Genomic DNA, 27,820 nt, shown 5'->3' with positions numbered 1-27,820 from the left:
CCACAGATATAAGAGTATTGTAATTAAAACGTTGTAATTACCATAACTATGCACATTAGCACTTGTAAAGTAAACATTCCAAACGATAAATACGCCAAAGTTGTTAGTGCAATGTCAGTAATGTCCTTGAAGTTTATTTCTCTCTTCTGTTTCGATAAATCGGTTACAATGTTTAGACGTTCGGAATTTTCTTCATAATGAGATGAGGAATCTCTATAAAGATTTCCGTATCCTTTAAAAAATATTATTATTATTATTATTCTTTTTTTTTTTCATCATAATCATCATAATCATATTTTATTATTTAAGGACTTACCATTTTTACTATTTTTGTTTACATCTAAACCAATATTATCTTTTAAGATGAACTTGGAATAAATTCCAGGTGTAGGCTCAGGCTGTTAAGAATAAATACATTACATTGATCTATCGATTAGTAATTACTATAAATTTAATCATACTTACTATGTTATTATTGCTTGGAAGTTCAATACCCTCATAAGCATATCCAGTAATATCTCCATAATCATATTCTTCCTCTGCTGGGGTGTATGGTTCAATTATATCTGGCAAACTTCTGAACTGTTTCGCACTACCTTGCGTAAACTTATTAACTCTTTTTAAATAAGTCTGGACATCATCTAAAGCAATAGCTCTGTAAAAATGTGTCAAAATAAAAATATAATTTTATAAATAAGATCAGGGAGAGTGTGGTAAGGAGGGTATGAAAAGTTTGATTGAACATATCAGCCATATCAAATTACAAAATAAAATCGACCTCTTCCTCATCGAAGACAACCTTAATTTTCCGGTTAAGGGCCGGTTTCTCGAGTCCCTGTCAAAGTCCCTGATAGCTGTCTGTTCGTAAAACTTAAATACCAGATAAACTGTTCGTAAAAGCAAATCGGCTTTCTCGACTGCTTTAATTTATCTGAACGAGAAACAATTACAGAGTGCTGTTAACGCACAGAATTGTGCTGTGAAGCGCAAAAAATGGCGTGCTTCGATTATTTCATCAGCTGTTTGGGTATAATTCAAAGGAAAAGTCAGCTGTGATTTAGTTTCTTCTTCTTAGTTGGCTTTGGGAAATCAGCTGTCATTCTATCGAGTCGAAAACGCTTAACAGGGACTCCGAGTCCCTGTCAAAGTTAGCTCTCACATTGGTGCTCGAGAAAGCAAAAATGCCTTAGCAGGGACTTTATCTGTTCGAGAAATGTTAGCCGGCACTCGAGAAACCGGCCCTAAGTACATCTCCCCGATTAAGAAATGGGCACTTAAATTTTTTTGTGTGGAGCAAATTTTTTAATTCTTAATTTTAATTTTTAATTTGAAATTTTGAAATGTTAAAGAAAAGCTATATCTCAGAGAAAAAAAGAATGTAAGAAAAAACAACAAAAATTAAATTTTTTCCCTTTAATTTCCACATAATTTTTTGACCGTTCCTATGGCAGCTATTTGATATAAAGAACCGATTTTTTAAAAATTTAATTCGAAATTCAGAAATATTTAAAAAAAATTGTTCCCAAGATTAGAAGGTAATATTTAAAAAAACATTGAAGCTATATTTGTTTTTTACTTTTTTTTCGATTTTTCATAGGGGAGATATACGATTCAGTTGTCCGATCCAGCCGGTTCCAACTTATATACTACCTGCAATAGAAAGAAGACTTTTGGAAAAGTTTCATCCCAATAGCTTAAAAACTGAGAGACGGACAGACGGTCATGGCTGGATCGACTCGTCTAGTGATGCTGATCAAGAATATATATACTTTATGGTGTCGGAAACGTCTCCCTCACTGCGTTGCAAACTTCAGACTGAAATCATTATACCCTCTGCAAGGCATTATGGGAAAAATTCCAATTTTGGTGCGTAAGCCTATAGATTTTTATAATTTACTACACACAAAAAATAAACTTGGTAAAATCAACTGTAATAAATTAATTAATGCCCTAAATCGAAATTAAAACAATTGAGTGGTTAGTAGATTCCATGAATAATAAAAAACAGAAAAACAATAGTATTTTAAACAAATTATTTCCAATTATTTCTACACACAAAAAAATTTTCTTGGTAAAATTGACCAACAAAGATAGTTACGTAACTATTAAAATAGTTAAGTGTATTTTGTTTTTGCTTTGGGTTTGTGTCTTTGCTAATTGTGTGTATTTTGATGTTGTGAAATGACTATTTACTTAGTAGAATTGACAATTTTTCTGGTTGGGGCCTGTTTGACAATTATTACAGTTGATTTTACCAAGTTTTTTTTGTGTGTAGATACTGAGCTCTTTCAGAATTAAAAGTTGAAAATCTTTAACGCTGTTCCAGTGACAGGAATTTGTCCCCCTGAAAAATTTGTTGAAAATTTCCCCCTGAAAAAGTTTACCTGGTGCAAACCCCTGAAATTTTTCATAGGATTTTATTTTGGAATCAAGCACTACATGCCAGAGAGTCCGAGAGTGCTTTGAAGCCCACATCACAAACATAAGACCTAAAACTCTGCAAAAAATTTGGGTCTGAATCGTAAGTTAGAGGAGGTTTTAAAATTCGGCTCCTGAGGACTCCCAGGAAAAATGCAAAATTGCTTGATTAAAACATTAGGCCTTTCCACAGTTTTCAACCAAACAAGTTGATATTTTTATTTTAAGCTTTATTTGTGGAAAGCTTTAAATTTAAAGAAGATGAGTTCCAACCGATTTAAATTTTTCCGCACCGATTATGATGTCGGATCTGTCTGCCATACAATTAACAAGGAATTTTTATACCCGGGTAATTTTACGTGAAACGTGACAGGCCCATTTGGGTCAAATCTCAGAATCAATCGAAACTTCTTTTTTCGATAGAGGATTAAAATATAAGGATCGTTTTTTTTTTATTTTTTTTTTAACTCTTACCGTTTATTTTTAAAAAATATTTGTCTAATTAAGCTCCGATTTTTAAGTTATGCAGCACTTGAGACTCGTTTGAGATATTTAAATATTTGGTATGCAACTTTGTGGGACATCTTAATATCTTTTAGAAAAATATTTTTAAAAATTTTTCATTTTTAAAGTGAATATTTTTTAATTGCTTGCAAAGTTGTTAAACTAAAATCGGCCACTCGAGTTTTTCAATCGGCCTTTGCCACCACGCTGACCGGTAATCCGACCTCCAGATTGGGAGATGTAGTTTGCCACTTTGCTTTTGCGTTGAAGACTGTGGACATATTCCTTGGACCACGCTCGCCAAAAGCAGTGTCGGAGCATGGATAGCAGTTGTCACCTCTTCACGCTGACTTCACGGCCGCCTCCCACAAACCCCCAAAATGCGGTGCTCGTGGTGGGATGAACCTCGATGCCCTTCTTCACGAAGAACAGTTCAAACTGCGACTGCTGATCCTCGAAGGAGCTGTGAAGACTTCTTAGATCGTCGCGTTGTCGGAATGTACTCAATGCGGTAAAACAACAATATACATCGTCCTCGAATACGCAACGAAACATTGAAAGAACCAACTAAATTTACGCAATAAATATTAAGTGGCATAACTGATTCGAGCCAATCCGCAGGCAGATTTCATATAATTTGGTTAATCAGAACAGGCAAATATCTCAAACAATGCCCACAAGGAAGTTTAGCCACAATGCGCTCAAACATTTTTGAAATATTTTTTGACATTTTTGACCTGATTTAAGAATTGGAGTAACTGTAGCTAACGTCCATCTATGAATGAACATACCACTGGAGAGGGACTTGTTAAAAATTATTTTGAGGGGGTCACATAGAACATCAATACAAATAGAATACAGGGAGAAAGGCCATCGCAATCCATACGTTCTGAGTCATTAAAGCTCGCGGCAGCAATATGGCAGTCAAAGTCGGACACATTTAGATTTCCTATATTTAATAGAGAGTCGATGGAAAGAAGCGTTTCATCATCATTCCAAGACGAAGTTGGCTCGAAATTGGATGAAAAAATGTAGCAAACAAGTTAGCAACCTCCAAGTCCGAGGAAGTCATTTCACTATTAAGAGACATGTGGGAAGGGATGTTTGATGTTCTTCTTTTGGAGTTTACAAAGTGCCAGAAGGATTTGGGATTCAAACGTAATTTACTTTCAACATCTGACATATATTGGCTATAAAGAAATTTGTTTAAGAATTCGAATTCACGCTTGTGCAGCTTGTATCTTTCAAGATCTGCAGGGTCACCGCTCTCAAGGTAACGCTTGTAGATCTTATTACGGAGATTTTTGTATTTTTTGAGTCCCCGCGTATACCAGGGTAGTTTATAAGAACTTTGTATATCATGTCGAATAGAATTTAACCTATTAGCACTTATATAAGTTAAGCACAGCAATATTTTATATAATTTTCCAAGAAATATTGCAACATTGTTAATCAACAACATTGCAACATTGTGACAATTTCGTCCAGAGTCAGATCTTAGAGTTCAATAACATAAACACGAGCATCCGGTCAGTTGCCACAACGCAAATCCATAAATGCCAATTCTGCCGATCTTGCAGTTTCTGCAGCTCAGCCAGAAGTCTGCCGCCACCGCAATTCGGCTCTGCCGATATGAACGTTGCCTCTGCCGACATCAACGCCGCTGCCAGCGACTGCGCTGCCCCTGGAAGTTAACTGGCGCCCGAACTGGGACCAGCGCGATAAAATCCGATTAAGTTCGATAAAGTGCAAAATTAATTCGCGCAACTCTAAAATTGAGGAAATCCGATTAATTTCGATCCGCGCAAATTATATTTACTGTGCAACTCCGCTGGCCCAACTTTAAGTCAAATTCAGAGGGACTCCTTCGCGAAATAATTTCTGAAGCTGAAGACGACAACCGGTCGGTAAATTAAATTTTACTGATCCATCGGTGGACTACAAGTACTGTCTGGTACGCCCGCAGGACAACCTCTATATTGTGTGAGTCGCAGGATTCCTAGTAGGCGACAAAAAGGAAGACATCCGGACTACCGGGAGGAGTAGCCACATCAAGTTAAGTTAAGTAAGATAGTGAATAAGTGAACAACCAAAGGAAATGCAAATCAATCCAATTAATTAAAAGTTTAAAGCAAGAAAATTTTAACTGAGCTAATCAGAATTAATATTAAAATTTCAAAGTTAAAATTAATATTTTAAAATTAAAAATCTACCCTAAAAATAAAAAAAATAAATTTAAAGAAAATTTAAAATTAAATCAAATAAAACTTAAAGTTTAATTCTACAACATTTTAAATATCAAAATATTAAAATTTGTCAATAATTAAAATAAGTTTAAAATTAAAAATCAATTTAATAATTAAAAGTAATTTTAAATTTTTTGCAAATTAAATTTAAAACGATTTTAAAATATTTATATTTGTAATTTCCATAATTTTATTAACATTTAAAATAATTTACGATGGACTTTACTGTAAGACAGACCCATGAATTTATTCCCCTTTTCTAAAAATTTTAACAAATGGCCAATCAGAGAAATTTATTGAGACCCCCAATCCTTAATATTGAACAACAATATCATTAATATCAGCAACAACAAAGACAGGCCCAAAGACAAGAATTATTCCAAAGAAATAGAAACATGGCATTAAATGAATTGCAAGATGCCATTAGGCAGATACTAGCAGAACAATTCCCAATTTTGTTACAACAGGCACAGAACCCAGGTTTTGACTTTGCACGTGCCCCAAATCAAGAAATTGCCCCCGAAAATCGAGCTAATCTCGAAGGTCTAGACAGAGTACCAGATATAGTAAAAAGCTTACGAGATCTTTCTGGTAATCCAGCGGAATTTAGTTCTTGGAAAAAAGGAGTTGACAGGGTTTTAAAAACATATGAACACACAGTGGGCACTGCAAAATATTTTGGTATTTTACACACAATACGTAACAAAATTACAGGCAATGCCGACACTGCATTAGAATCCTACAATATCCCACTAAATTGGGGTGCCATTTCTAAATGCCTTACCTTACACTACGCAGACAAACGCGACTTGGGAACCCTCGAGTATCAAATGACGACAATGTGCCAAGGGGCTCACCAATCTGTAGAGGAATTCCACCAAGCAGTTTACAAACACCTTTCCCTAATACTTAATAAGATAGGATGTATGGAATTAGGAAGGGAAGCTCAGCAACTTATGACCAAAATGTATAGGGACAAAGCCTTAGATACTTTTGCTCGCGGACTTCGGGGAGACTTATCCCGCCTTCTTGGCATGAAGGAACCAACAGATTTGCCATCAGCATTACACCTTTGCTTGAAGTTAGAAAACCAGGAATTCCGTGCTAACCACGCCACCAATAAAAACCAGCAATCGACTTTCCGAAATACACCTCTTCGAACTGCGCCTCAATTGCAGCCAACAATTACAACTTTCCCACAGTCGTCGTTCCCAACTGCAAATGCACAGTTCCAAAATTCGTTTTTGCTGCCTAAACAGACTGGTAACGCCTTTGTCCAACCACGTCAACAATTTAATAATAACAACCAGGCCTTAGCTGTCCCTCCATACGTAGTGGCTCGTCCCACGGTAACTCATCAAGCACTTAGACCTTCGGCTGCAAAGCCACAACAACGGCCTGAACAAATGGACGTCGATAAGACCCTCCAATCTAAACATATCAATTACATGAATAAACCAGTTCGATTCGAAGCCGGTAAACGACCACCAATGCCCTTAAACGAGGCTGCGAAGAAATCTCGGAACTTCAATATTCAAACAGGCATGACACTTCTTCGGAAGTAAAGGAAGAACCACCAACCTTATCAGAATATGACCAAACATTAAAAGACCAAGACGGACCACAACTGGAGTACGCTGACACTCTAGCAGAATATTCCGAAGCTGTAGATCAAGCCGACCAAGATAATCAATACGACTATGCCTATCTTAATTTTTTAAAGTAACCGACTCCTCATTACCTTATTTTGAGTGTAAGCTGAGGAGTGGAGATATTTTGAAGGTCCTAATAGACACCGGCTCAAATCGCAACTACATTTTACCAAAATTTGTGAAAAATCCAGTAAAGAATAAATCCCCCTTTAACGCCATCTCCGTTGGTGGAAATATTAGAATTACTCACCATAAAACAGCCAACCTATTTGATGACCCTAACACAACAATTAAATTCTTTTTATTACCCACACTTAATCCATTTGATGCCCTATTGGGAAACGATAGTTTAAATGAATTAGGAGCAATAATTAACACAACCACCAACTATGTCATTGAAAAATGGCAAAATCATAACTATAAATGTTTAAGAATTAATGCAGTAATTGCAAACTTTGTTGTTTTTATTTCCATCCGATATTTCCCGCTAAGGAATAGGGAATACCTGTAATGCTTTGTATCGATATATCGTAAGTTAAGTAGGCGATAACTATGTATCTCTACTGCTCATCCCTAAGAACACACACACATACTTTGAAACCATTGAAATATACACGTGAGGTTAAGCGCCGAAACTTTGGAGGTTTTACCAGTCCAAATAAAAAGATTAAATACATTAATACACTCTTTGTCTTATTCGCAAACATTTTGGTCCTTCGAGCCGGATCTATCGGTCTCGTTTAGTTTTCTAACAAATTAGTGGTAAAATTCTCGTTCCTAAACTTCACATTTTGGTGAAATCGGGCATAACCTCAATCATTGAAATGTCGCTGCAAGCAGTGAAAACACAACTTGGGTTTTGCAAGTCGCAAATCACACGTGCACATGGTCGGGTCTCGGAGTTCATATCGACCGTAACAGCTTTGGACACTTTGGAACATCATCTTCGCCGTATCATGGACACGTTCGATCAACTTCTAAAGCTGTCGGCGGAAACTTACTCCCTCTCTGAAGACGAGGATTTGGCCGAACCCGATGATCTACTCGAGTACGAAACCAAGTACTACGAATTGCACGCTTTGTTATCAGATGCCATAGCAGAAAGGAAAAGGACAAACCCACATTCATCTACCCTAATCGCCAACGGGGAGGACCCACTTGAACGACTGGCTACCTCGCAGGCACAGCTGGTGGCTTCGCAGACACAGTTCTTGGAGCAGGTTCGGGAATCACATACACACACGGACTTGAGGTTTGAAAAGATCAAGATTCCAACTTTTAGAGGCAACTACGAAGATTGGCCTCAATTTTGTGATCTCTTTCTGGGATCGGTTGATCGACGAGAAAACCTAACAAGCTGCCAGAAATTCCACTACTTGAAGTCTTATTTGGATGGAGATGCTCTCAACTTGGTGAAACACATTGCCGTCACCGAGGAGAACTATGCGGAAGCCTGGGATAAACTCGTCCATCGGTACGACAAAAAGGCACTTATAACGCGCTCGTTTATTGCGGGATTTTTGTCGTTACCCAACGTTGCAGCTTCGGGAGTGGCTGCCCTGCGCAAGCTGGCCGATACAGCAGACGAATCTATTCGAGGACTACACGCACTTGGATGTGATCAGCGGGACCCATGGCTAATCCACATACTACTAGGCAAATTGGATATGGACACCCGCCAATCATGGGCGGAACGGCAAGAAGGCTGCTCGAACGACGTGAAGATCGGGACCTTCTTGGAATTCTTGTTCTCCAGATGCGACGCTCTGGAATCTTGTCAATCAACTCCCAAGGCATACGGGAGGCGCACCGCCAACGTACACATCGCTGGCGAAGCTTCAAAACCATCACAAAAACTTTGTATTGTCTGCACCCAACCACACTCGATAATGGCTTGCACTCAATTTCTATCAATGGAAATACCGGATCGGCGATCATTCGTAAAGCTTCACAAATTGTGCTTTAATTGTTTGAGTCGCAACCATGTCGCTAGGCAGTGCACTTCGAAATTCAGATGTCGGCTCTGCAAAGGATCACATCATACATTGGTACATCAAGAATCACAAGGGGTACGTGAGCCCCCAGCCGCTAACTCATCGGACAGCAGCGGCACAAGAACCGAAGCTCTACCAGCCGGAATATCGAACTTCTCCGTAGAGACTGCATTTCTTGCAAGAGCGCAGACCATGATGCCCACCATACTAGCTTATGTGGTGGACAGATGTGGTACACGGACGCTGTGCCGAATTCTTTTGGATTCGGGATCAACCATTACATTGGCCACGGAGGCATTCATTCAACGCATTGGCGCACCTCGTACCCACGCGCGCATTTCGGTAATGGGTCTTTCTGCTCAAGCCGCAGGTACAACTCGAGGATGTGCAAAAATTCAACTGCAATCAAGAGTCTCGCAGGACGTCCAGGAGATTAAAGTTCTAATTATGAGTTCTTTAACTGCATCTGTACCAGCCGAGGAGGTACAAATACACAATTGGCGAGACATACAAGGATTAGATTTGGCTGACCCCACGTTCGCCACCCCTGGAGACATTGATGTCATTATCGGATCGGACCAGCTATGGAGCTTCTTTACGGGCCAACGAAAACTGTTAAGTAAACCTAATTTATTCGCACTTAACACGTTCTTTGGTTGGGTAATTGCAGGTTCCGGGGATTTACAACAGGTAACTGAAAAACCGGAACAGGCGCATCATGCTCAGGTCGATTTGGACGAGGCGGTGAGGGCATTCATGGAAATGGACACTATTCAGCCCAGTCAGGCAACTATCGATGCATGCGATCCCGTGGAGCAGCTCTTTGTCGACACCCACAAACGAGATCAGGACGGCGTATACATTGTGGAGTACCCGTTCAAGAAGGACATGCCGACAATTCAGGACCCTTCTCTGCGTCAGGCTTTGAATCGATTTGCAATGCTGGAAATCAAATTTCGCCGGAACCCAGCATTGAAAAATCAATATTGTGAATTTATGAAGGATTATTTACAACGGGGGCACATGGAAGTGCTGGATAAACCCCAGCTCAACGTGCCAGAGAAAAATTGCTTTTATCTAGCTCACCATGCCGTCCTCAAAGCGGAAAGTTCCACAACCAAATGTCGTGTGGTATTTGATGGATCCGGTAAGGATATCACCGGCCATTCTCTCAACGATCGCTTACACATCGGCCCGCCGATTCAACGAGATCTCTTCGGAGTTTGCTTGAGATTCCGACAATATCGATATGTGGTTTGTACGGACATTGAGAAAATGTTCCGGGGCATAAAGATAGCTCCCGAACATTCTGATTATCAACGAATTGTTTGGCGAGAGGAGGAAACGGACCCGCTTCAGCACTATCGGCTGCTAACTGTAACTTACGGGCTAGCACCATCACCTTTCCTGGCAGTAAGAGTTCTCAAACAATTGGCAGACGACTATCATCACCGATATCCACTGGCAGCTTCCTCACTATTAACGGATGCATACGTTGACGATATATCAACAGGTGCGGATACAGAGGACGGACTCATAAAACTGCAGAAGGAACTTGTCGGGCTGCTGGCGGAGGCCAAATTCAACTTGTGAAAGTGGAGTTCCAATAGCAAAACACTTATGGATTCCTTACCAAAGGAGGATTGCGCTTTCCAAGCAGGCACCACTCAATCGAACAATGTGAAAATATTGGGTCTACTTTGGAATCCCGATACGGACACATTTTCTACGTCTCCACGATCAATTATTGTCACACAATTGCCCACCAAGCGGACCTTACTATCAGAGCTCTCCAAGATATATGATCCATTGGGTATTGTATCCCCAGCTACAGTTATGATGAAGATACTCTTTCAAGAATGTTGGCTCTGTTCTCTAAGCTGGGATGAACCCTTGACTGAAAACATTGCCAGGAGATGGAGCATATTAGCAGGCGAGCTGTCAATGTTGGCACAATGTCCAATCCCTCGATACTTGGCCAGACCCTCGCAAGCTATCGAGCTGCATGGATTTGCGGATGCCTCTTCACAAGCAGTCGGAGCCGTTGTATACAGTCGAGTTACAACGGGGATGGAAACGATTGTCACGCTAATCGCAGCCAAGACTCGGGTAGCTCCTATCAAAGCTATTTCGATACCGCGACTGGAACTCACAGCAGCTCATCTACTAGCGAAACTACTAACGCTCGTCAAGTCGTCTTTGTCAATCCCGATTACCGGAACCTTTTGTTGGACGGACTCTGAAGTCGTTCTTCACTGGCTGTCAGCCCCACCTCGACGATGGAACACCTTCGTATGCAACCGGACGGCTGAAATATTGACAGAGTATCCCAGAAGCTGCTGGAACGTTCGGAGGACAACCCAGCGGATTGCGCGTCCCGCGGTCTGCTCCCCTCCACATTGCGGGATCATACTCTATGGTGGACAGGACCTACCTGGTTAGCGGAATCGCCGTCTTTGTGGCCCACTGGCAAAAAAGCGCAGAATCGAAAGCTGCCTGTAGAGGCACTTTGTGAAGAAAAACCGGACAAGCAACTCAATTTCTCACTGGAAGCTACTCATCAGGATATTCTCGATGGTTTAAGTCACAAACTTTCGAGTTGGATTCAGCTTTTGCGAGTTGTTAGTTACGTTTTCCGCTTCATAAGCAAAGTGCGCTCCAAGGTGAATGCACGTCTTACCAAAAACTCGGATCTCCAAAGGTCATCGCAACAAGCTGTTTCACATAGCGGATTCTTGACAACTAAGGACTTGCAGTACGCTCGGAAGAAATTGTTAAAACACATGCAAATCACTTCATTTCCGTTGGACTACGACGCTGTCAAGCATGGTCAATGCCTGCCCAGAAAATCAAAGTTGTTGAGGCTCACACCGTTTTTAGATGAGTCTGGACTGTTACGCATCGGTGGACGTATCGACCGATCAGTATTGCCGTTCAACGCAAAACACCCGATTATCGTATCAAAGGAATCTCCGCTGGCACTACTCATCATACGCTATTTTCACAAGGCTAATTTACACACGGGAGTAGATGCCACCTTCCACCACGTTCGTCAGCAATTCTGGATTTTGGGAGCCAGAAACCTGACTCGTAAAGTAGTTTTCCGCTGTAAATCCTGCTTTATGAACCGACGCCTGACGCAGTACCAGATCTTGGCCGATTTACCGATACCACGAATCCAACAAAATCCTTGCTTCAGTCACACTGGCCTTGACTACGCTGGACCCATCGCTATTAAGGAAACGAAATTGCAATTATTACATTTTATTTTACAAAGTTTTTTTTTGTGTGTTGCAGAGCTATATAATAAACTAGCAGGGTCGGTAGCCCGCATCCTCGCCTGCGGAAATAAAAATTTAAAATTAAGCATAGATTTATATTTGCTAATTTATTATTTTAAATTTAAAAAATTACTTATTTTTAGCCTTTATCATTTATCATACCTTTTTTCCTTAATTTTCGCAAAAACAACAGTTTAAATATAGAATGCCATACTGAGTTGAGCATGTAAAAATATTCCAAAACTATTAGCGTGTAAATCTAGAAAATATACTTGTTTTCTTCAAAAATAAATAGATCAAAAAATTGCTAAGAGATAGCTTTTCCTCTAAAAGATTTATGAAATTAGAAAAAATATTTTAATAGGTAACGAAAAGGCAAATTAGATAACGGTGGAAGGTATCCACAGTAGACGACTCTTATAAGGGAAACCAATACTTATGCGAACCAATGTTTTGCTTTATATATTTGACTAATTTAAGAAAAGGTGTTTATTGATTGGCTTAGGTGCCTGGCATACTGTACATAAACTGTCTGCCTAAAGTCGTCGCAACTAGAACTTGAACCAGTTGGACTAAGGATTGCATATGAGGATCTGAAGACTAGAGCGACAGCCTCTGTTGAATGCAAAATGAGTAAAACTTGCTTGTAGGAGTCAAAATTGTTACTGATTTTATTGTATAAACTTAACGGTATTTATAGGTAAAAAGTGCATAGGTTAACAGAATAGGTATAAAGCAAAGTGTCGGTTATTATGCATTATGCGAGCCCGGATAGTTACAATTCAGCAGAATAAGCTTGTGCCAATAAGTGGGTCATTGATAATGTTGCTGACGGCTTGACCCGATATGTGATACTTCAGAGCGCTGACTTATAACTATTGCTGCGACTGAACATTCTCCCGGCCGTTAAACAAGTGTTCAACCATCGCTAATGGTGAACGCAAAACTTCGTGGGGTAGGTTCAGGTGATGGCTGCTCGTCGTTCTCTTGGTTGGTGCAGGTTGGCTGTCGTGGCTTCCAGTTGACGAATCGCCTTCTGAGACTATATGCAATGATGATGCTGCACAGTGGTAAATCGATTTGACCATGCTGTATCCTTTAGCTTAGCCAGCCTTTGTTGTAGACGATCCAGTTCGGCTGATTCAGATGGTTGGGTTGCAGTCTCTCGAGCTGACTCTGATGTATCTTCCACATCGGGCGTTGTTATATTACCAAAACGAATGTACGCTAAATGTGATTCAGTGATCATCGTGCTGAATGTGCTAATGCTGATGTTCACGTTTCGTGCGGTGCAGCCTGAGGACAGAGATAATAAACCCGATCCATTAAGGTGAATGGTGGATGGCACACCCTTGCATACAGCTTGAAGTTCTATTTGGTTGTGGGTCGCAAACATCCATCTGTTTCGTTGATGCGTTCTTAACCAAATCAAGTCTGCTTTCGACTTAACAATCTCACAGAGTGTTTCAGATTTGTTGTTGAATAGCTGAAATTCACATCGATTTTCAGCGTTGAATGCGGCTTGATGGTTAAAGCAAATGTGTTCGTTGTTGGATACTACTAGACATTGCTCGAACTCATCCTCAGTATGACCGATGAATTGATCTCTATGGGAATTTACAGCGATGATAGGTGTCTTAATGTCAAAACGATTCCAGCCTCCTGAGTGCCACGTTGGGATGGGGATGATGCTGAAGATTTCCTCCTGTGCTGTTGATACCAGAGGCACTGTCATTTTGAATATAACATGATCTGTAGTTGTAGTTCCCTCGGCGCGCATGATTTTATAGAGTTCCATTACATTTTCCGACGAGACCGGCAACATCTGATCCGGAAGTAGATGATCCCGAATTTTGTCTACTTGGTCTCTTAGCTGCTTAGGAGTTACCAGCATTGGACTGATGGTTCGATGACGAACGTCGGTAAGAACGCTGGCAATTTCCGCTTGCATCCGCTGCATTCCAGTAGCCAACAGCGTTAGCTGGGCAGTTAAGATCACAAATGCTTGCTGTAAGTGGTCGCCTTGATATCTGCCTCGTTCCTTGTTGATGGTTGCAAGTTGCTGCTCCAAATTTCTGATGCGGTAATCAGTGGATGACTTGCTTTTCCTGACTATGTTTATAGTAGAATCCAAGATCGACGTTTGATTCTTAAGCAGCATCATCAACACATCTTTTTCGGATTTCACCTCATTGATAACCTTGGCCATGTCGTCTGCATACCTGGCGTCAAGTACACCAAATAGTGAGTTAGCCACGGTACCTACTACATCGAGTGGTGATCTTCGGGAATGGTTGATCAGATAACTTCCTTCTTGTAGCTCGCCATATACATGTTGAAAATGCGCAACTATCGAGTTGCATGCGTTTTCGTTATGGAGCTCAGAACACTTGTGCCTGAGTTCCTTCATCCCAGTGGACAATATGTTCATATCGCTCCAATACGGTTTCAAATCATAATACGCAATGATGGTCCATTCCGAAGCTGCCGTTCTTGCAGTGCCGAGTCGTTCATAGAATATTCCGGGCTGATTGGCGAACTGAGTTACACTTGTTGACTGTCCCACTGCGAGCGGAAGAATAAGTAGCATTGCTAGTAACGTTGGTAGAACTGGAATTTTTACTTTCTTCCTTTTTGGGATCTCTTCTGAAACTATTGCTCCTTCGATGGAAATGTTAGACCGCTTTGTCGATACTTCTTCTTTAAGAAGCGGGGCAAGCCGTGTGATTGGTCGCTGAAATACGCCAGACGCAGTTTTTACGTCTACTACACGTACGTAATTATCTTTGCCAGGATATGTCTTTACTATTTTTCCCATCGGCCAACTCATCACCGGCAGGTTATCTTCTTTTATTAATACAAGTAGCCCTTCTTTGACGTTCTGCGACATGGTCTTCCATTTGTTGCGCATTTGAAGCTCTTAAGGGTATTCCATTGACCACTGCTTCCAGAATGCGTGCTTAGGTCTGGACACTAATTCCCATCTTTTTACCAATGTTTTGTTGGTTGGGGAGAGATTTACATCGGGTGGGGCCGTTAGAGGCTCACCAAACAGAAAATGGCCTGGGGTTAATGCAGACACATCCGTAGGATCAGACGACATGGGTGTAATAGGTCGAAAATTAAGAATTGCCTCGACTTCCACTATTACAGTGTTAAGCTCCTTAAACGTCAATGATGCGGTGGCTGTGACTGATACTAGTAACCGTTTCGCAGATTTTACTGCAGCCTCCCTCAGCCCGCCGAACGATGGAGCTCGGGGCGGTATGAACTTAAAATCCACCTGTCTCTGATTGCAATGGTGGATGATCTGGGCTTGTGCCTTATCCGTGAAGATCGCTTCTTCTAAGGCCTTTAGTTTATTGTTGGAGCCGACGAAGTTGGTTGCATTATCGAAGTGGATGGTCTGACACCTTCCACGTCGACTCAAGAACCGCACTAGTTTACAGCCGAAATGCTCCCCAGCAATTGATGGCAAATTCAGTTAGTGTTGGACCTCTAGACCACGAAAATAGCATTCATTTTTTTTCGATGGCACAGTTTTTTTTTAAAGTTTGAAATGTTAAATTTCTGACTTTTTTCGAATTTTTTCTTATATTTTTAAAGTCAATAGATCAGAGCTTAACTTTGCCATACAGATCAATATGATTGGATAAGTAATGGCAGCGCAGAAGCTCGACAAAGATGAAAAATATGCTTTTAGGTCGACTGTAAGTCGGCTGTATATATCGTAAAAACTCGAAATAAATCCGTTGAAAAATCATAATGGGTACAAACTTAAAGTTTAGATCCTACCGAATAAAACAAGCCGGATATGGACCAAATTCATGGAAAACCGGAATTATGGTGGATTTTTAAAGTTCGGATTTTTCCACTTTTTTCGGTTGACAGATTCCAAATTTAAGATTTATCATAGGCGGCGACATGTAAACAAAGTTAAGCTCTGATCTATTGACTTTAAAATAAAACTAAAACTGGCCCAATCGGGTGGATATCTGCCGAGATATAAGAAGAAATTCGAAAAAAGTCAGAAATTTAACATTTCGAACTTTAAAAAATCTTTAAAAAAAAACTGTGCCATCGAAAAAAAAATTAATGCTATTTTCGTAGTCTAGAGGTCCAACACTAACAGAATTTGCCATCAATTGCTGGGGAGCACACCAAGAATATTATTTTGTAAACTAGTGCCGTCGAAGAGCACCTAAGAATGCATCTATTGTTAGGTCGCTTACCAACTCTAGATGTACTGCCTTCGTAGCGAAACAGCAGAAAACTGCAATATACGCCTTGTCTGGTCTCTTTCCACGGAGTTTATGGTGAATCCAAATTGGCCCGCAGTAATCAACACCAGAATTAAAGAATGGTCGAGCTTGTGTTACTCGGTCGACTGGCAGATTGCCCAAGATTTGTTGCATTAGTTTGGGCCGTGCCTTTGTACACTTGACACAACAATGTATAATGCTTCTCGCCATTGTTTTATCATTGATAATCCAATATTGCTGTCTGGCAATGGCTCTTAACTCCTGCCCACCGCAATGCATGTTCTCTTCATGCATTTCTCGCAACAGCATTCTTACTATTGGATCATTGTAAGGAAGCAAGATTTGATGCTTTGCGTTATACGGGAGTTTAGATTCTTGTAATCTCCCTCCGACTCTGATGAGGCTATCCTTGCCGATCATGGGGAATAGAGAGACGAGAGCGCTCTTTTTGTCCACGGCCTTGTGGGCAACAAGTTGCTTGTACCCACATGCGAAGTCAATTTTCTGAATGGTGCGCAGTATGATAGTACGAGCGTGAGTTTGTTCACCAATGCATAGGGTGGTTGTACTTGATCTGTTTCTTTTGTAACAGAAACGCATCATATATGCCACAATTCTTTGTAGCTTTCGAAAACTATTGCTATGCTTGCAATTATAGAGTTCTTCCCCTGTCTGATCCTGACATGCTGGAAGACTCACTTGTTTTGTTCGCCGTTCAAGATCACTTAGACCGATTATGGGCATCTTGATCCATTTGTCACTTGAACCGTGTAGGAAAAGTGGTCCATAAAGCCAGAGGGTATGTTCTGATAATTTGCTGGCTGCAATTCCTCTTGATAGCACACCTGCTGGATTGTTTGCCGAGGACACGTGTCGCCATTGAGATGGATCTGAGACAGCTTGGATTTTTGCTATCCGATTCGAGACGAACGTGTGGTATGCGGCCGACGATGCGTTTATCCAGGACAAAACTACAGTTGAGTCAGTCCAGAAGTATCCAGAAGCCCTCTCGATCGGTAATCGCAAATCCTTTCTTACTCTGTGTGTTAGTTCCGCGGCCAACAGCGCAGCACATAGTTTAAGGCGGGGCAAAGTTTCTTTCGCGGATGGAGCCACTCGTGACTTGGAGCAAAGAAGTCGTACCGAAATTTGATTGTTTTTGTAGGTAGCTCTTATATACACTGCTGCTCCGTACGCACGCTCTGATGCATCCACAAATGTGTGTACTTCTTGATGGACTGGAACCTTTCCATTATAGATGTGCCTAGGAATTTGCATACTGTTTAATGCTTGGAGATCCGATCGATAGTTCTTCCAATCATTTTGAAGTTCTTGAGGGAGCTCATCGTCCCAACTCAGGTTCAGCGCCCAAAGCGTTTGCATAAATATTTTTGCCTTTACTACCACGGGGGCAAATAGTCCAAGTGGGTCAAAAATTTGTGTTGACTCGGAACTTACCACGCGTTTGGTGATGATTGACGCCTCGCTTTTCTGGGATCGCCCACACAGTTGATCCCTTTGTAGCATCCATACCAAACCCAACGTCTTGACACTGTAGTGTTTCAATGTTTCGTCTAGCTTGACGGTCTTGATGGTGTCTGCTTCGGGAACGTCTGTTAGAATTTGCCCATTATTGGAGCACCATTTTCGGAGCTTGAAACCGGATGGTAACAGTATTTTATTTAATTCCTTTTGAATTTTGACTGCTTCCGCAACGCTGTTTGCTCCAGTGAGACAGTCATCTATGTAGAAATCGTGCTTTAGAACAGACGATCCAAGCGGGAATTGATCCTTTGCCTTCTCGGTCAAGTAATCTAAGCATTTTGTTGCTAGGAATGGGGCTGACGTTGTACCGTATGTTACGGTTTTGAGCCGATAATATTTAAGATCATCTGATGGATTCATTCTCCAGACGATTAGTTGATGATATTGATCGTCAGGGTGTATCCACACCTGCCGATACATTTTCTCTATGTCCGCTGTAAACACGTATTTATGAGTGCGGAAGCGTAATAGAATTGCAAATAGCTCGCTCTGCACCGTGGGTCCAGCATAGAGTATGTCGTTCAAAGACTTGTTGCTGGTGGTTTTGCATGAAGCGTCGAATACTACCCTCAACTTTGTTGTACTACTTTCCGGCTTTAGCACACAGTGGTGCGGAATGAAGTAGTGATTAGCGGGTATATCTGTTTGATGCATTTGTTTCATGTGTCCGAGTGCTTCGTATTCATCCATAAAGTCCACGTAGCCTTTCCAGACTTCAGGTGACGTTCTTCTTTCTAGAGCCAGAAATCTATTCGTGGCTGTTTTCTGTGATGCCCCCAGGGCTGAAGACTGTTCAGAAAATGGGAGTTTCACAACAAATTTGCCATCCTTTGCCACTCCCAAGTTTCCTAGTGCATTTCGCAATGAGCCTCTATTGGTGATCGATGCCTTTCCTCGGTTTCAAGATTTTTTAGAGTCGTTCCAATAGTGTGTCAACTTCTTCGTCTGTAGCTGCGGCGGCACAAATCGCCACTGAATCGTGATCCGAGGAGATCCGTCCAGTCTTTAGTATAGACTAGTTTGGCAGCAGCAATGAATAGTAGTGCTCTGCTCCGATAAGCATGTCAATCTTTCCTGGCTTATCGATATTGGTTCGGCTAGAGCTATGTTGCTTGGGATTTGTAGCCTTTGCCGAATTTAACTGATGCGCCGGTTGATCAGCTATTATGTGTGGTAGGACAAAGGCTTCAACTTCTTGTGTGAAGGCGTTATGCATTGATTTTATTTGAAAGTTTGCTCTTGCTCTACTGGTTTTTAGATTGCCTCCAATGCCCTCGATCCGTAGAGAAGTTCCATGAAGTTTCAGTGATAGTACTAAAACCATTCGTTCGGAAATCAGATTTATTTGTGATCCTGAATCTAGCAGCGCTCTGAAGGTAGCAACTTGACCATTGCTAGCCTTCACTGATACTTTGACTGTGGCCAACAAGTTATAATTCTTGTTGCTTGCTGCACCTACAGTAGGTCAATGTTCATTGGATGATGCACCTGATGTGGTTTCCAGATGCAACAAAGTATGATGTTTCTTGTCGCACTTAAAACACGGGCGACCACGGCTATCATTTGCCTTATGGTCATTGCTGAAGCAGTTGACACACAGTCTTTGTTTTTGTACCCAATTAACTCGTTCGGGTATTGTTTTGCTGCGGAAGTCATCGTATTTATAGAGCCAGTGATTCCCTTTGCAACACTGACAGCATGGTCCTTTTCCAGTACTGGCTGATGAGCATGTTGGACCCTTCTGTTCCTTTTTTGATTGTTGTCCCTTTTTTCCTGTTCCAAGAACTCGGATGCGCTGGTCCAGAAAGCTGAGCAGTGTGTCGAGACCCTGTAACTCTCGGGACCCATCTAACGACTGCTCGTATAGGGCTCTGCTTGCAAGATCCAATTTTTGCTTGATGATGGCAATCAATATTGTATCCCAACTTGATACATCGATGCCCAGTCCCTTTAATGATGCTAGAGACTCGATAGTTGTAATGTACAACTCTTTTAATGACCTTGGATCGTCACTAACTGTGTTTTGATGCAGGAAACGATTGAGAATCGTGTCTGCCACATGTCGGCATGTTAGTATCATGGACCATGCATTTAAAAAAGTCAAAAAACTGAGTCCATTTGAGTAGATCCCCATCGAATTTGGGGATGCTGACTCTGGGCAAATGCATATCTTCATTGCTCGAGGAGTTTGATTTTGCTCCTAAGATATCTTGAATTTCCTTTTCAAGTTTCAGGAAGGATTTCATGTCATATCCTCCTTTGCTTGGATCATCGTATTCTTCATGTACCGAGAAATGGATCTCTTGCGTTTGCGCCCATAGTGATTTTATCAAATCACTTGTTACGCTCTTTCCCGTACCTGAATACTCTTTCAGAGCGCGCCTAATAGAATCTGATATTGCCTTTTGTCGACGACATGCAGATATTAGTTTCTGGAACCCTATCGTGGGATGCTGAATGCTTGCAGGGTTACCAGTTGGGTCTGGAATTACCTCGGCTTGGCTTGTTGATTGGTCCATGCCGTCCCGTATGATAGCTCGATATTTGTCGTATGACTCACGACAGTCGTTATAGAACTTCATGTATAACGTAGTTCTATACTTTTGAGGAATCTTGAGATCATTCGTTGTGAATCAATTCCAAGCGTCATCGAGAATGGTTAGTCTATTTTCATAATAGTTCGGACTTGACTTCCTCTCCGATGAATCTTTCTTGAAGTTGATGATGAATTTAGAGATTTCTTGACTGATCTCCTCTTGCACGTCTAGTGCTTCTTTGACGGCTTGCTCCTCCATATCACTCATATTTATTACCTTGTGTTAAAACTTCTGACCCGTTGGGAGTGTTTTATTTGCTTGTATAGCTGGATACGCTCCTATTCGCAACCGAAATGGTCTAAGAAGCTTTTAACACTTATGAATGATTTGAGTGAATTTGATGACAGCAACTGTGGTGCTGAGTTCTCGTATTCTGAGAATGTTTGATTCTGGTTTCAAAGTGTCGCCTGTTGACAACTTCGAGAATGTGTCCGGGATTGGATGATCTAAATCCGTTTACCGGGATCACAAAAAAAACGATTTTATCAAATCGTTGACGGAGCTGGTCGCCTTGTTGACCAGTCTTCCAACTTCCTGAGTCGACTTTGCTCAGGTGTCCTTAATCTGTCGCCTTGTTGACGACTTGGGCAAAAGGACTTGTATGGAAGATATCTCCAACGTTGTGTTCTATGGTGTGATCTCTTGGTGAGATCACGTCGGGGTCACCAAAATGTTTATTGATTGGCTTAGGTGCCTGGCATACAGTACATAAACTGTCTGCCTAAAGTCGTCGCAACTAGAACTTGAACCAGTTGGACTAAGGATTGCATATGAGGATCTGAAGACTAGAGCGACAGCCTCTGTTGAATGCAAAATGAGTAAAACTTGATTGTAGGAGTCAAAATTGTTACTGATTTTATTGTATAAACTTAACGGTATTTATAGGTAAAAAGTGCATAGGTTGACAGAATAGGTATAAAGCAAAGTGTCGGTTATTATGCATTATGCGAGCCCGGATAATTACAATTCAGCAGAATAAGCTTGTGCCAATAAGTGGGTCATTGATAATGTTGCTGACGGCTTGACCCGATATATGATACTTCAGAGCGCTGACTTATAACTATTGTTGCGACTGAACAAAAGGCATCAAGAAAAGCCCTTTCCTATAACTGCATTTTACCATTGATATTTTGCTTCAGTATTTTTGATTTCATAAATTTTTACTTTAATTAGAATAATATTAATAATAAGGAAGGCAGGCGGAAGGGGATAACGTGAATCAAATTGTTTAAAAATTTTCATTAGTTTAAATAACGTAAGGCATGTGTACACACAAAAAAAAAACTTGGTAAAATCAACTGTAATAATTGTCAAACAGGCCCCAACCAGCAAAATTGTCAATTCTACTAAGTAAATTGTCATTTCACAACAACAAAATACACACAATTAGCAAAGACACAAACCCAAAGCAAAAACAAAATACACGTAACTATTTTAATAGTTACGTAACTATCTTTGTTGGCCAATTTTACCAAGCAAATTTTTTTGTGTGTAAGGACAAGCAAAAGAATAAATTGATTTGAATATTTCGTTTTTTTTTATAATATTTTCAATGCGATTTGATTTTTTTTCTTCCGAGAATATTATTCTCCGTTGCCGAAATATCGTTGCATTCCGGCTTGTGCTTGTATTTTGCAAAGAATTAATTGATAGCGCAATATTTTATGTTTTTTTGCTTTTGGAGATGTTCTATGTTGAAATATCCCATTTTTTTTGAACATTCTTATCTTAACCATATTGAAAAAAACTTTAAAAATCCAATGTTTCTTAGTAAAAATTTAACTTTGCAAAGCAGTTGTATGACATTTTTCATTTTGCACTTGACAAACCAAAGAAAGTCCTTTCATTGAGCACACTGCTGGTAACAACTTTTAGCCAATTTTTTTCCAAAAGTGTCCTTTTATCTATAATTGTTAATTGTGGAAAAAAAAACAATTTTCCCCACCCCAAGTAGTTACGTAGGCCTAAATATTACATTACAAAACCATGACTTTGTGAAAAAGTAAGATTTTATCCTATTTGATATTTAAGTGTCCTTTCCCAGGCATTTTGGCTGTTAACGGTTTTCATAGTTTATGATCACTAACGTTTAACATTATTGGTTTTTAGGAATCTCAAAAAGCCTGGCAAAGGATGTGTATGTTAATTAAATTCGTTCATAATTACTTAGTAATGATAAGACTGCTGTTAGACTTAAATATGTTTAGTTATAAGTAATTTGTAATTATGTTATATAGATATATATGGGCCGTTCTTTTACAAACCGAACAGATTTGGCCAAAAAAAAAATTTCACATTTTTGATTTGCCTGAAACTTTTTTTACACGTACTATTCGGAAAATAAGTAAACACGTGTATCAGGATTTAACCGAAAAAAAATTATTTTCCTAGTTAGAATTTTTTTAGGTGTGCCAAAAATTGTCAAATTTGAAAAAGTACCCTCTCATTGAAAATCTGTATCTCCGGTTATATGAATCCAATTGACTTCATGTCTTTTGCATTAATTCCTCTAAAACCTCTCCTTTCAAAATAAAATTTCTTAAAAAAATTTTTTTTTTAATTTCTTAAAAATAAAAACAAATTAAGATTTAAAAAAATTTTTTAACTATTGCCCCCACTAAAAAGAAATTTTTTTTTTATTTTAATACTTGCGTCATATTGTTAGTTACAATCGGTTTTTGTAAAAAGTTGGAGCCACTTTTAGTTTTTAAAATATCGAATTTGTTTTAGCAAGGCCTCGGCTTTTTTCTATGAAAAAACGTCGCAGCAAGTAGATCTACTCTCTCACTCTTATCGGATCCTAATGGAATTTATGTTTTCTCATTGTTTACTAGTCCTTTAACAATTTTTAATGATTAAAAGTTAAGTTTTAAGTTTTTTGACAATTTCTGAATGACAAAAAGTAAAAAGTCATTTTTTAATCAATTAAAAACTTACAACTATTTATTTAACCGTCTATTTAATAAACAATAATTTTAAATTTATTTTATTTATTATTTTTTTATATTATGTAATTTATTAAACATTTTTAAATATTTATTTTTAAATTTAAAAAAAAATTAATAAAATTTTATAATTTTTTATTTTTATTAAATAAATTTTTTTAAAAACTTAAAAAAAACTAATTAAAAATGTTTAATAAATTACATAATATAAAAAAATAATAAATAAAATAAATTTAAAATTATTGTTTATTAAATAGACGGTTAAATAAATAGTTGTAAGTTTTTAATTGATTAAAAAATGACTTTTTACTTTTTGTCATTCAGAAATTGTCAAAAAACTTAAAACTTAACTTTTAATCATTAACAATTGTTAAAGGACTAGTAAACAATGAGAAAACATAAATTCCATTAGGATCCGATAAGAGTGAGAGAGTAGATCTACTTGCTGCGACGTTTTTCATAGAAAAAAGCCGAGGCCTTGCTAAAACAAATTCGATATTTTAAAAACTAAAAGTGGCTCCAACTTTTTACAAAAACCGATTGTAACTAACAATATGACGCAAGTATTAAAATAAAAAAAAAATTTCTTTTTTGTGGGGGCAATGGTTAAAAACTTTTTTTAAATCTTAATTTGTTTTTATTTTTAAGAAATAAAAAAAAAAATTTTTTTAAGAAATTTTATTTTGAAAGGAGAGGTTTTAGAGGAATTAATGCAAAAGACATGAAGTCAATTGGATTCATATAACCGGAGATACAGATTTTCAATGAGAGGGTACTTTTTCAAATTTGACAATTTTTGGCACACTTAAAAAAATTCTAACTAGGAAAATAATTTTTTTTCGGTTAAATCCTGATACACGTGTTTACTTATTTTCCGAATAGTACGTGTAAAAAAAGTTTCAGGCAAATCAAAAATGTGAGCCAATAAAAGGTGTTCGGTTTGTAAAAGAACCGCCCATATATATAGGGGAGCGTAGGGTAAGGTGACTAACGATTCGTTTTTTGAATGTAACTTTCCTAAAAATCAATATTTTTTAAAAGTGTAAAAGCAGAAAGTTACTTACATTTACTGAGCCTATATTTACTTACTTATATTTCTGAAAAATTTGGATTTGAAATTTTACGTAGCCAAATCCCACAGCGTTTGGTGTAAATCATCCTTTTCACAAACAAAAAAATACTTTTTTTTATATATAATTTACGGAAAAGTTATTTTCGATACGGAATAGAAGGAAGTAATAAGATAATACCCAAACTTACAAAAAAAAAGGTCAATGTGCAATTTTTTAAAAAAGTGACTGACGTAACTATTAAAAACAACAATAAAACTGCAGCAGTAAATGTTATCTGGTATTATTATATTTTTTTTACAAATAATCAACGATAACAATTAAAATTCTTGAATAAAAAAAGTTCGTCACAATACCCTACAAAAAGTTCGTCACGATACCTGGAGCAAAAACGGTGTCACGTTCAAACGGCGCAAAAGAAAAAAACGCGAAGTACCAAAAACTGCTGATATATATCTCATGTATGCGTGCATATATTTGCCTGATATCTTTTTCCACTCATCTTTGCTCTGGCACTGCTAAAACACAAGTAAATTGAATAGGTGTTCTAGTTTGCGCACCACATTTTTAGCGAAAATTACCTCACGAACAAATTACGGGACTTCTTATTAATATTACTGTAAATACATTGTCGACTCGATAAGGGGAGAAGACTACATTTATTTGAAATTTTTGTCGTAACGTCATATATGAGATTCGACGAGTTCGTCACATTAACCTACTCGTCAAATTACCCTACACTCCCCTATATATATCGACATCAACATCGATACTGACCGGTTGTGTTTCATCTGAGCTCTTGAAATTAACTTTCAATCGTGGTTACACCGAACGTATATAATCCTAAAATTGGAGAATATCATTCTAAAACCCCGCTTAACACTTTACGCATCGTATACAAACATTACAACGCGCCAATAAGCATATTTAATTAAATTTCAATTTATCAGCTGTAGCCACAAAAGGGCTTCGCTGGTGCTTTGTTTTCGTTTGTCGCGTCTGTTCCTTACACCCGCTCGCCAATTGCTCTCTCAAGTGTCCTAACGATCCTGTCTCCGTGCACTTCACTTTGAGCGCTGCGTCTCTCTCATCGCCTTGCTTGCTCTGGATCGAATTGGCTCTTCGAATCGACGGCTCTCCCATCAACTATTCTAACGGTCCTCTCTCCGTTTTCTTCGAGTGGGTCGCCTCTCTCATCGCCTTGCTTGCTGCGGATCTTCGAATTGGCTCTCCGAATCTTTGGCTCCCCCATCACCGTATCTGCCACTACCTGGAGTTCTGCACAACTCTTTAATCTCCCACTGCCTGCTCTTCTGCACGCTTCTCTTAACTGTTTGTTAACTGTACAGTGTCCCAACAATCATTGGAGATAATTATTTGTCTTGTTGGCTTTGTAACAATTGCGCTCATGTAAAGTGCGCAGGAATGGGTCAAAACGGCCGTGTAGTCGATTTGATCTTGAAGAGATGCGGCTTAACTTGGTTCTGCCCTACCTGCCTTGTACTTACTCGGGAGATGAAAGCCTTCATGAGGCAAACAAGGAATGCGCTTGCAGAATTTCGTAAGCAGCTGACCAGCAGCTTTGAAATCTTCTCTACTATGGAGACGCAATTTCTCGACTGTAAACTGCTTAACGAATCACCAAAGCGAAAGATTGCGATTAATAATAAAAATTTGCTTCAAATTCCATCTCCCTGCACTGCTGCAGTTGGTATTCCGTCACCTATTAGTGCGAGCCTGAATTCAATCTTGGCTGTCAACAACTCAACTGGACTAGGCACATCGGGATTGCCTAGTTTCGCCTTTAACAACACCTCACCTGGATCTGAGCCTGGAACATCTGGATTGCAGCCTAACCAAAATATCGGTATGACTGCAGAAGGCTCTTTAACTCCTCAACAGCTAGTACCTGGCCCTGGCTCACTACTGTAACGAAGTTCTCTGGCCGGGGTGAGTCTCAGTCGTGCCAGAGATCCTTTCAAGAAATTTGTAATCTATAGGAGACTTGCTTTAAAAAGGAAATCGTAGGCGAGGGTTCTTGGATCGGGTAAGTCGCGATTGCTGGGACCGCGACGCACAAAATGGCAGGCTTTGCGTGGCTAGTCAGAGGAGAAGGGGGGAGGGGAAAACACGCGTGGTGCTCCCGCTTACTTGTGCGACTCCTGATTATGAGACGCCTATATCGGGCAAGGATCCGGCGATCCCTGGGTGTACCAGGTACTACCGTAGCCACGCCTGAAAGGGCGAGAAAAGGGGGGGGATGTGCTTCCAACAGGGGCACGCCGGCGTTCTCTGGGAGTACCAGGTATTACCGTAGCCACGCCTGAAAGGGAGGGAAAAGGGGGGGATGTGCTTCCAACAGGGGCACGCCGGCGTTCTCTGGGAGTACCAGGTATTACCGTAGCCACGCCTGAAGGGGGAGGAAAAGGGGGGGGGGGATGTGTTTCCAACAGGGGCACGCCGGCGTTCTCTGGGAGTACCAGGTATTACCGTAGCCACGCCTGAAGTATCACTAACTACGGGTTCAGGAAGGATTAGGGTTACTTTTCAAAGAACTACACTGTTACCGAATATACGCAGGTGGGTTATAATTCAGAAGTCTCACTTTATTTCCTTATCCTGTCTTATTTCCCTGCTCTTAGGATATAAGTCACACGCGTTGATTCACAAGTTATTTTACCCAGTTGTGGAGCACACGTCTGCTTCCTTCAGCGGTCCGGAACCAAGAGAGCGAATGATTTCGATTGATCCTGAACATCAACTCGGTTTGGGTTGCCACCCGTCGAAATATCGAGCAATGTCGGTCATCGACTCATGGTTTCGTTGCCACTCGTCGAAATATCGAGCGGGGCTGACCATCGATAGTCAATCTGGCCACCTGATGGTTTGATCGCGTAGCGATCTGGCAAAGTCTTGCGATCTGGCAACGTTGTTTAGGGCGCGCTTAGGTATAAATTTAATTTTGTTAACCGATAATACTTCAGGGATTTCTCTTAAACCTAATAACAAGATACTTCATGGCGTCTTATAGATAAACTTAAACAATAAGGTAGAAAAGTTAATGAAATAGAAAATAAAAATGTGTGCCTCGTGAAGCAATGCGTCACACTACATGTAAACCCAGATCATGCTACTACAATCGCACCGGCCGCGCTTCCTTCGAGCCTTCAACCCGCTGCTAATCAACTCCTCAGTGCTAGGCCACTATCAGGCGTGGCTCCTAGATCCAATGCGGCGGATCTACCTCTCAGGGGCATTGCACCTAATGGGTCGGTCTTTGTTTCTCGTCTCAATCCGGAAGCCACT

At 39.9% G+C, this 27,820-nt stretch overlaps 1 protein-coding gene across 13 annotated transcripts in view; it reads right to left on the bottom strand.

Moving 5' to 3' along the window:
• The window catches only part of LOC108069552 (uncharacterized), a 537,263-nt gene that overhangs the window by 481,751 nt on the left and 27,692 nt on the right, over positions 1 to 27,820 (bottom strand). For 12 of the 13 annotated variants that reach the window (XR_011418413.1, XR_011418414.1, XM_044392616.2 and 9 more), the window contains 3 exons: positions 466 to 655; positions 317 to 398; positions 42 to 232 (listed from right to left, as the gene is read on the bottom strand). The exons of the other annotated variant lie outside the window; for it this stretch is intronic. Coding sequence is in view for 10 of the 12 variants with exons in the window: in XM_044392616.2 (XP_044248551.2) it covers positions 42 to 232; positions 317 to 398; positions 466 to 655 (463 nt within the window). In the remaining 2 variants the exon portion in view is untranslated. The remainder of the gene's footprint in view (positions 1 to 41; positions 233 to 316; positions 399 to 465; positions 656 to 27,820) is intronic. 13 annotated transcript variants of the gene reach the window in all.

The sequence above is a fragment of the Drosophila takahashii genome, chromosome 3L, assembly GCF_030179915.1.
Source record: "Drosophila takahashii strain IR98-3 E-12201 chromosome 3L, DtakHiC1v2, whole genome shotgun sequence".
NCBI classification, from domain to species: domain Eukaryota; kingdom Metazoa; phylum Arthropoda; class Insecta; order Diptera; family Drosophilidae; genus Drosophila; species Drosophila takahashii.
The sequence above is the reverse complement of the archived record's forward strand: the minus strand, read 5'-3'. Positions and strand labels throughout refer to the sequence as shown.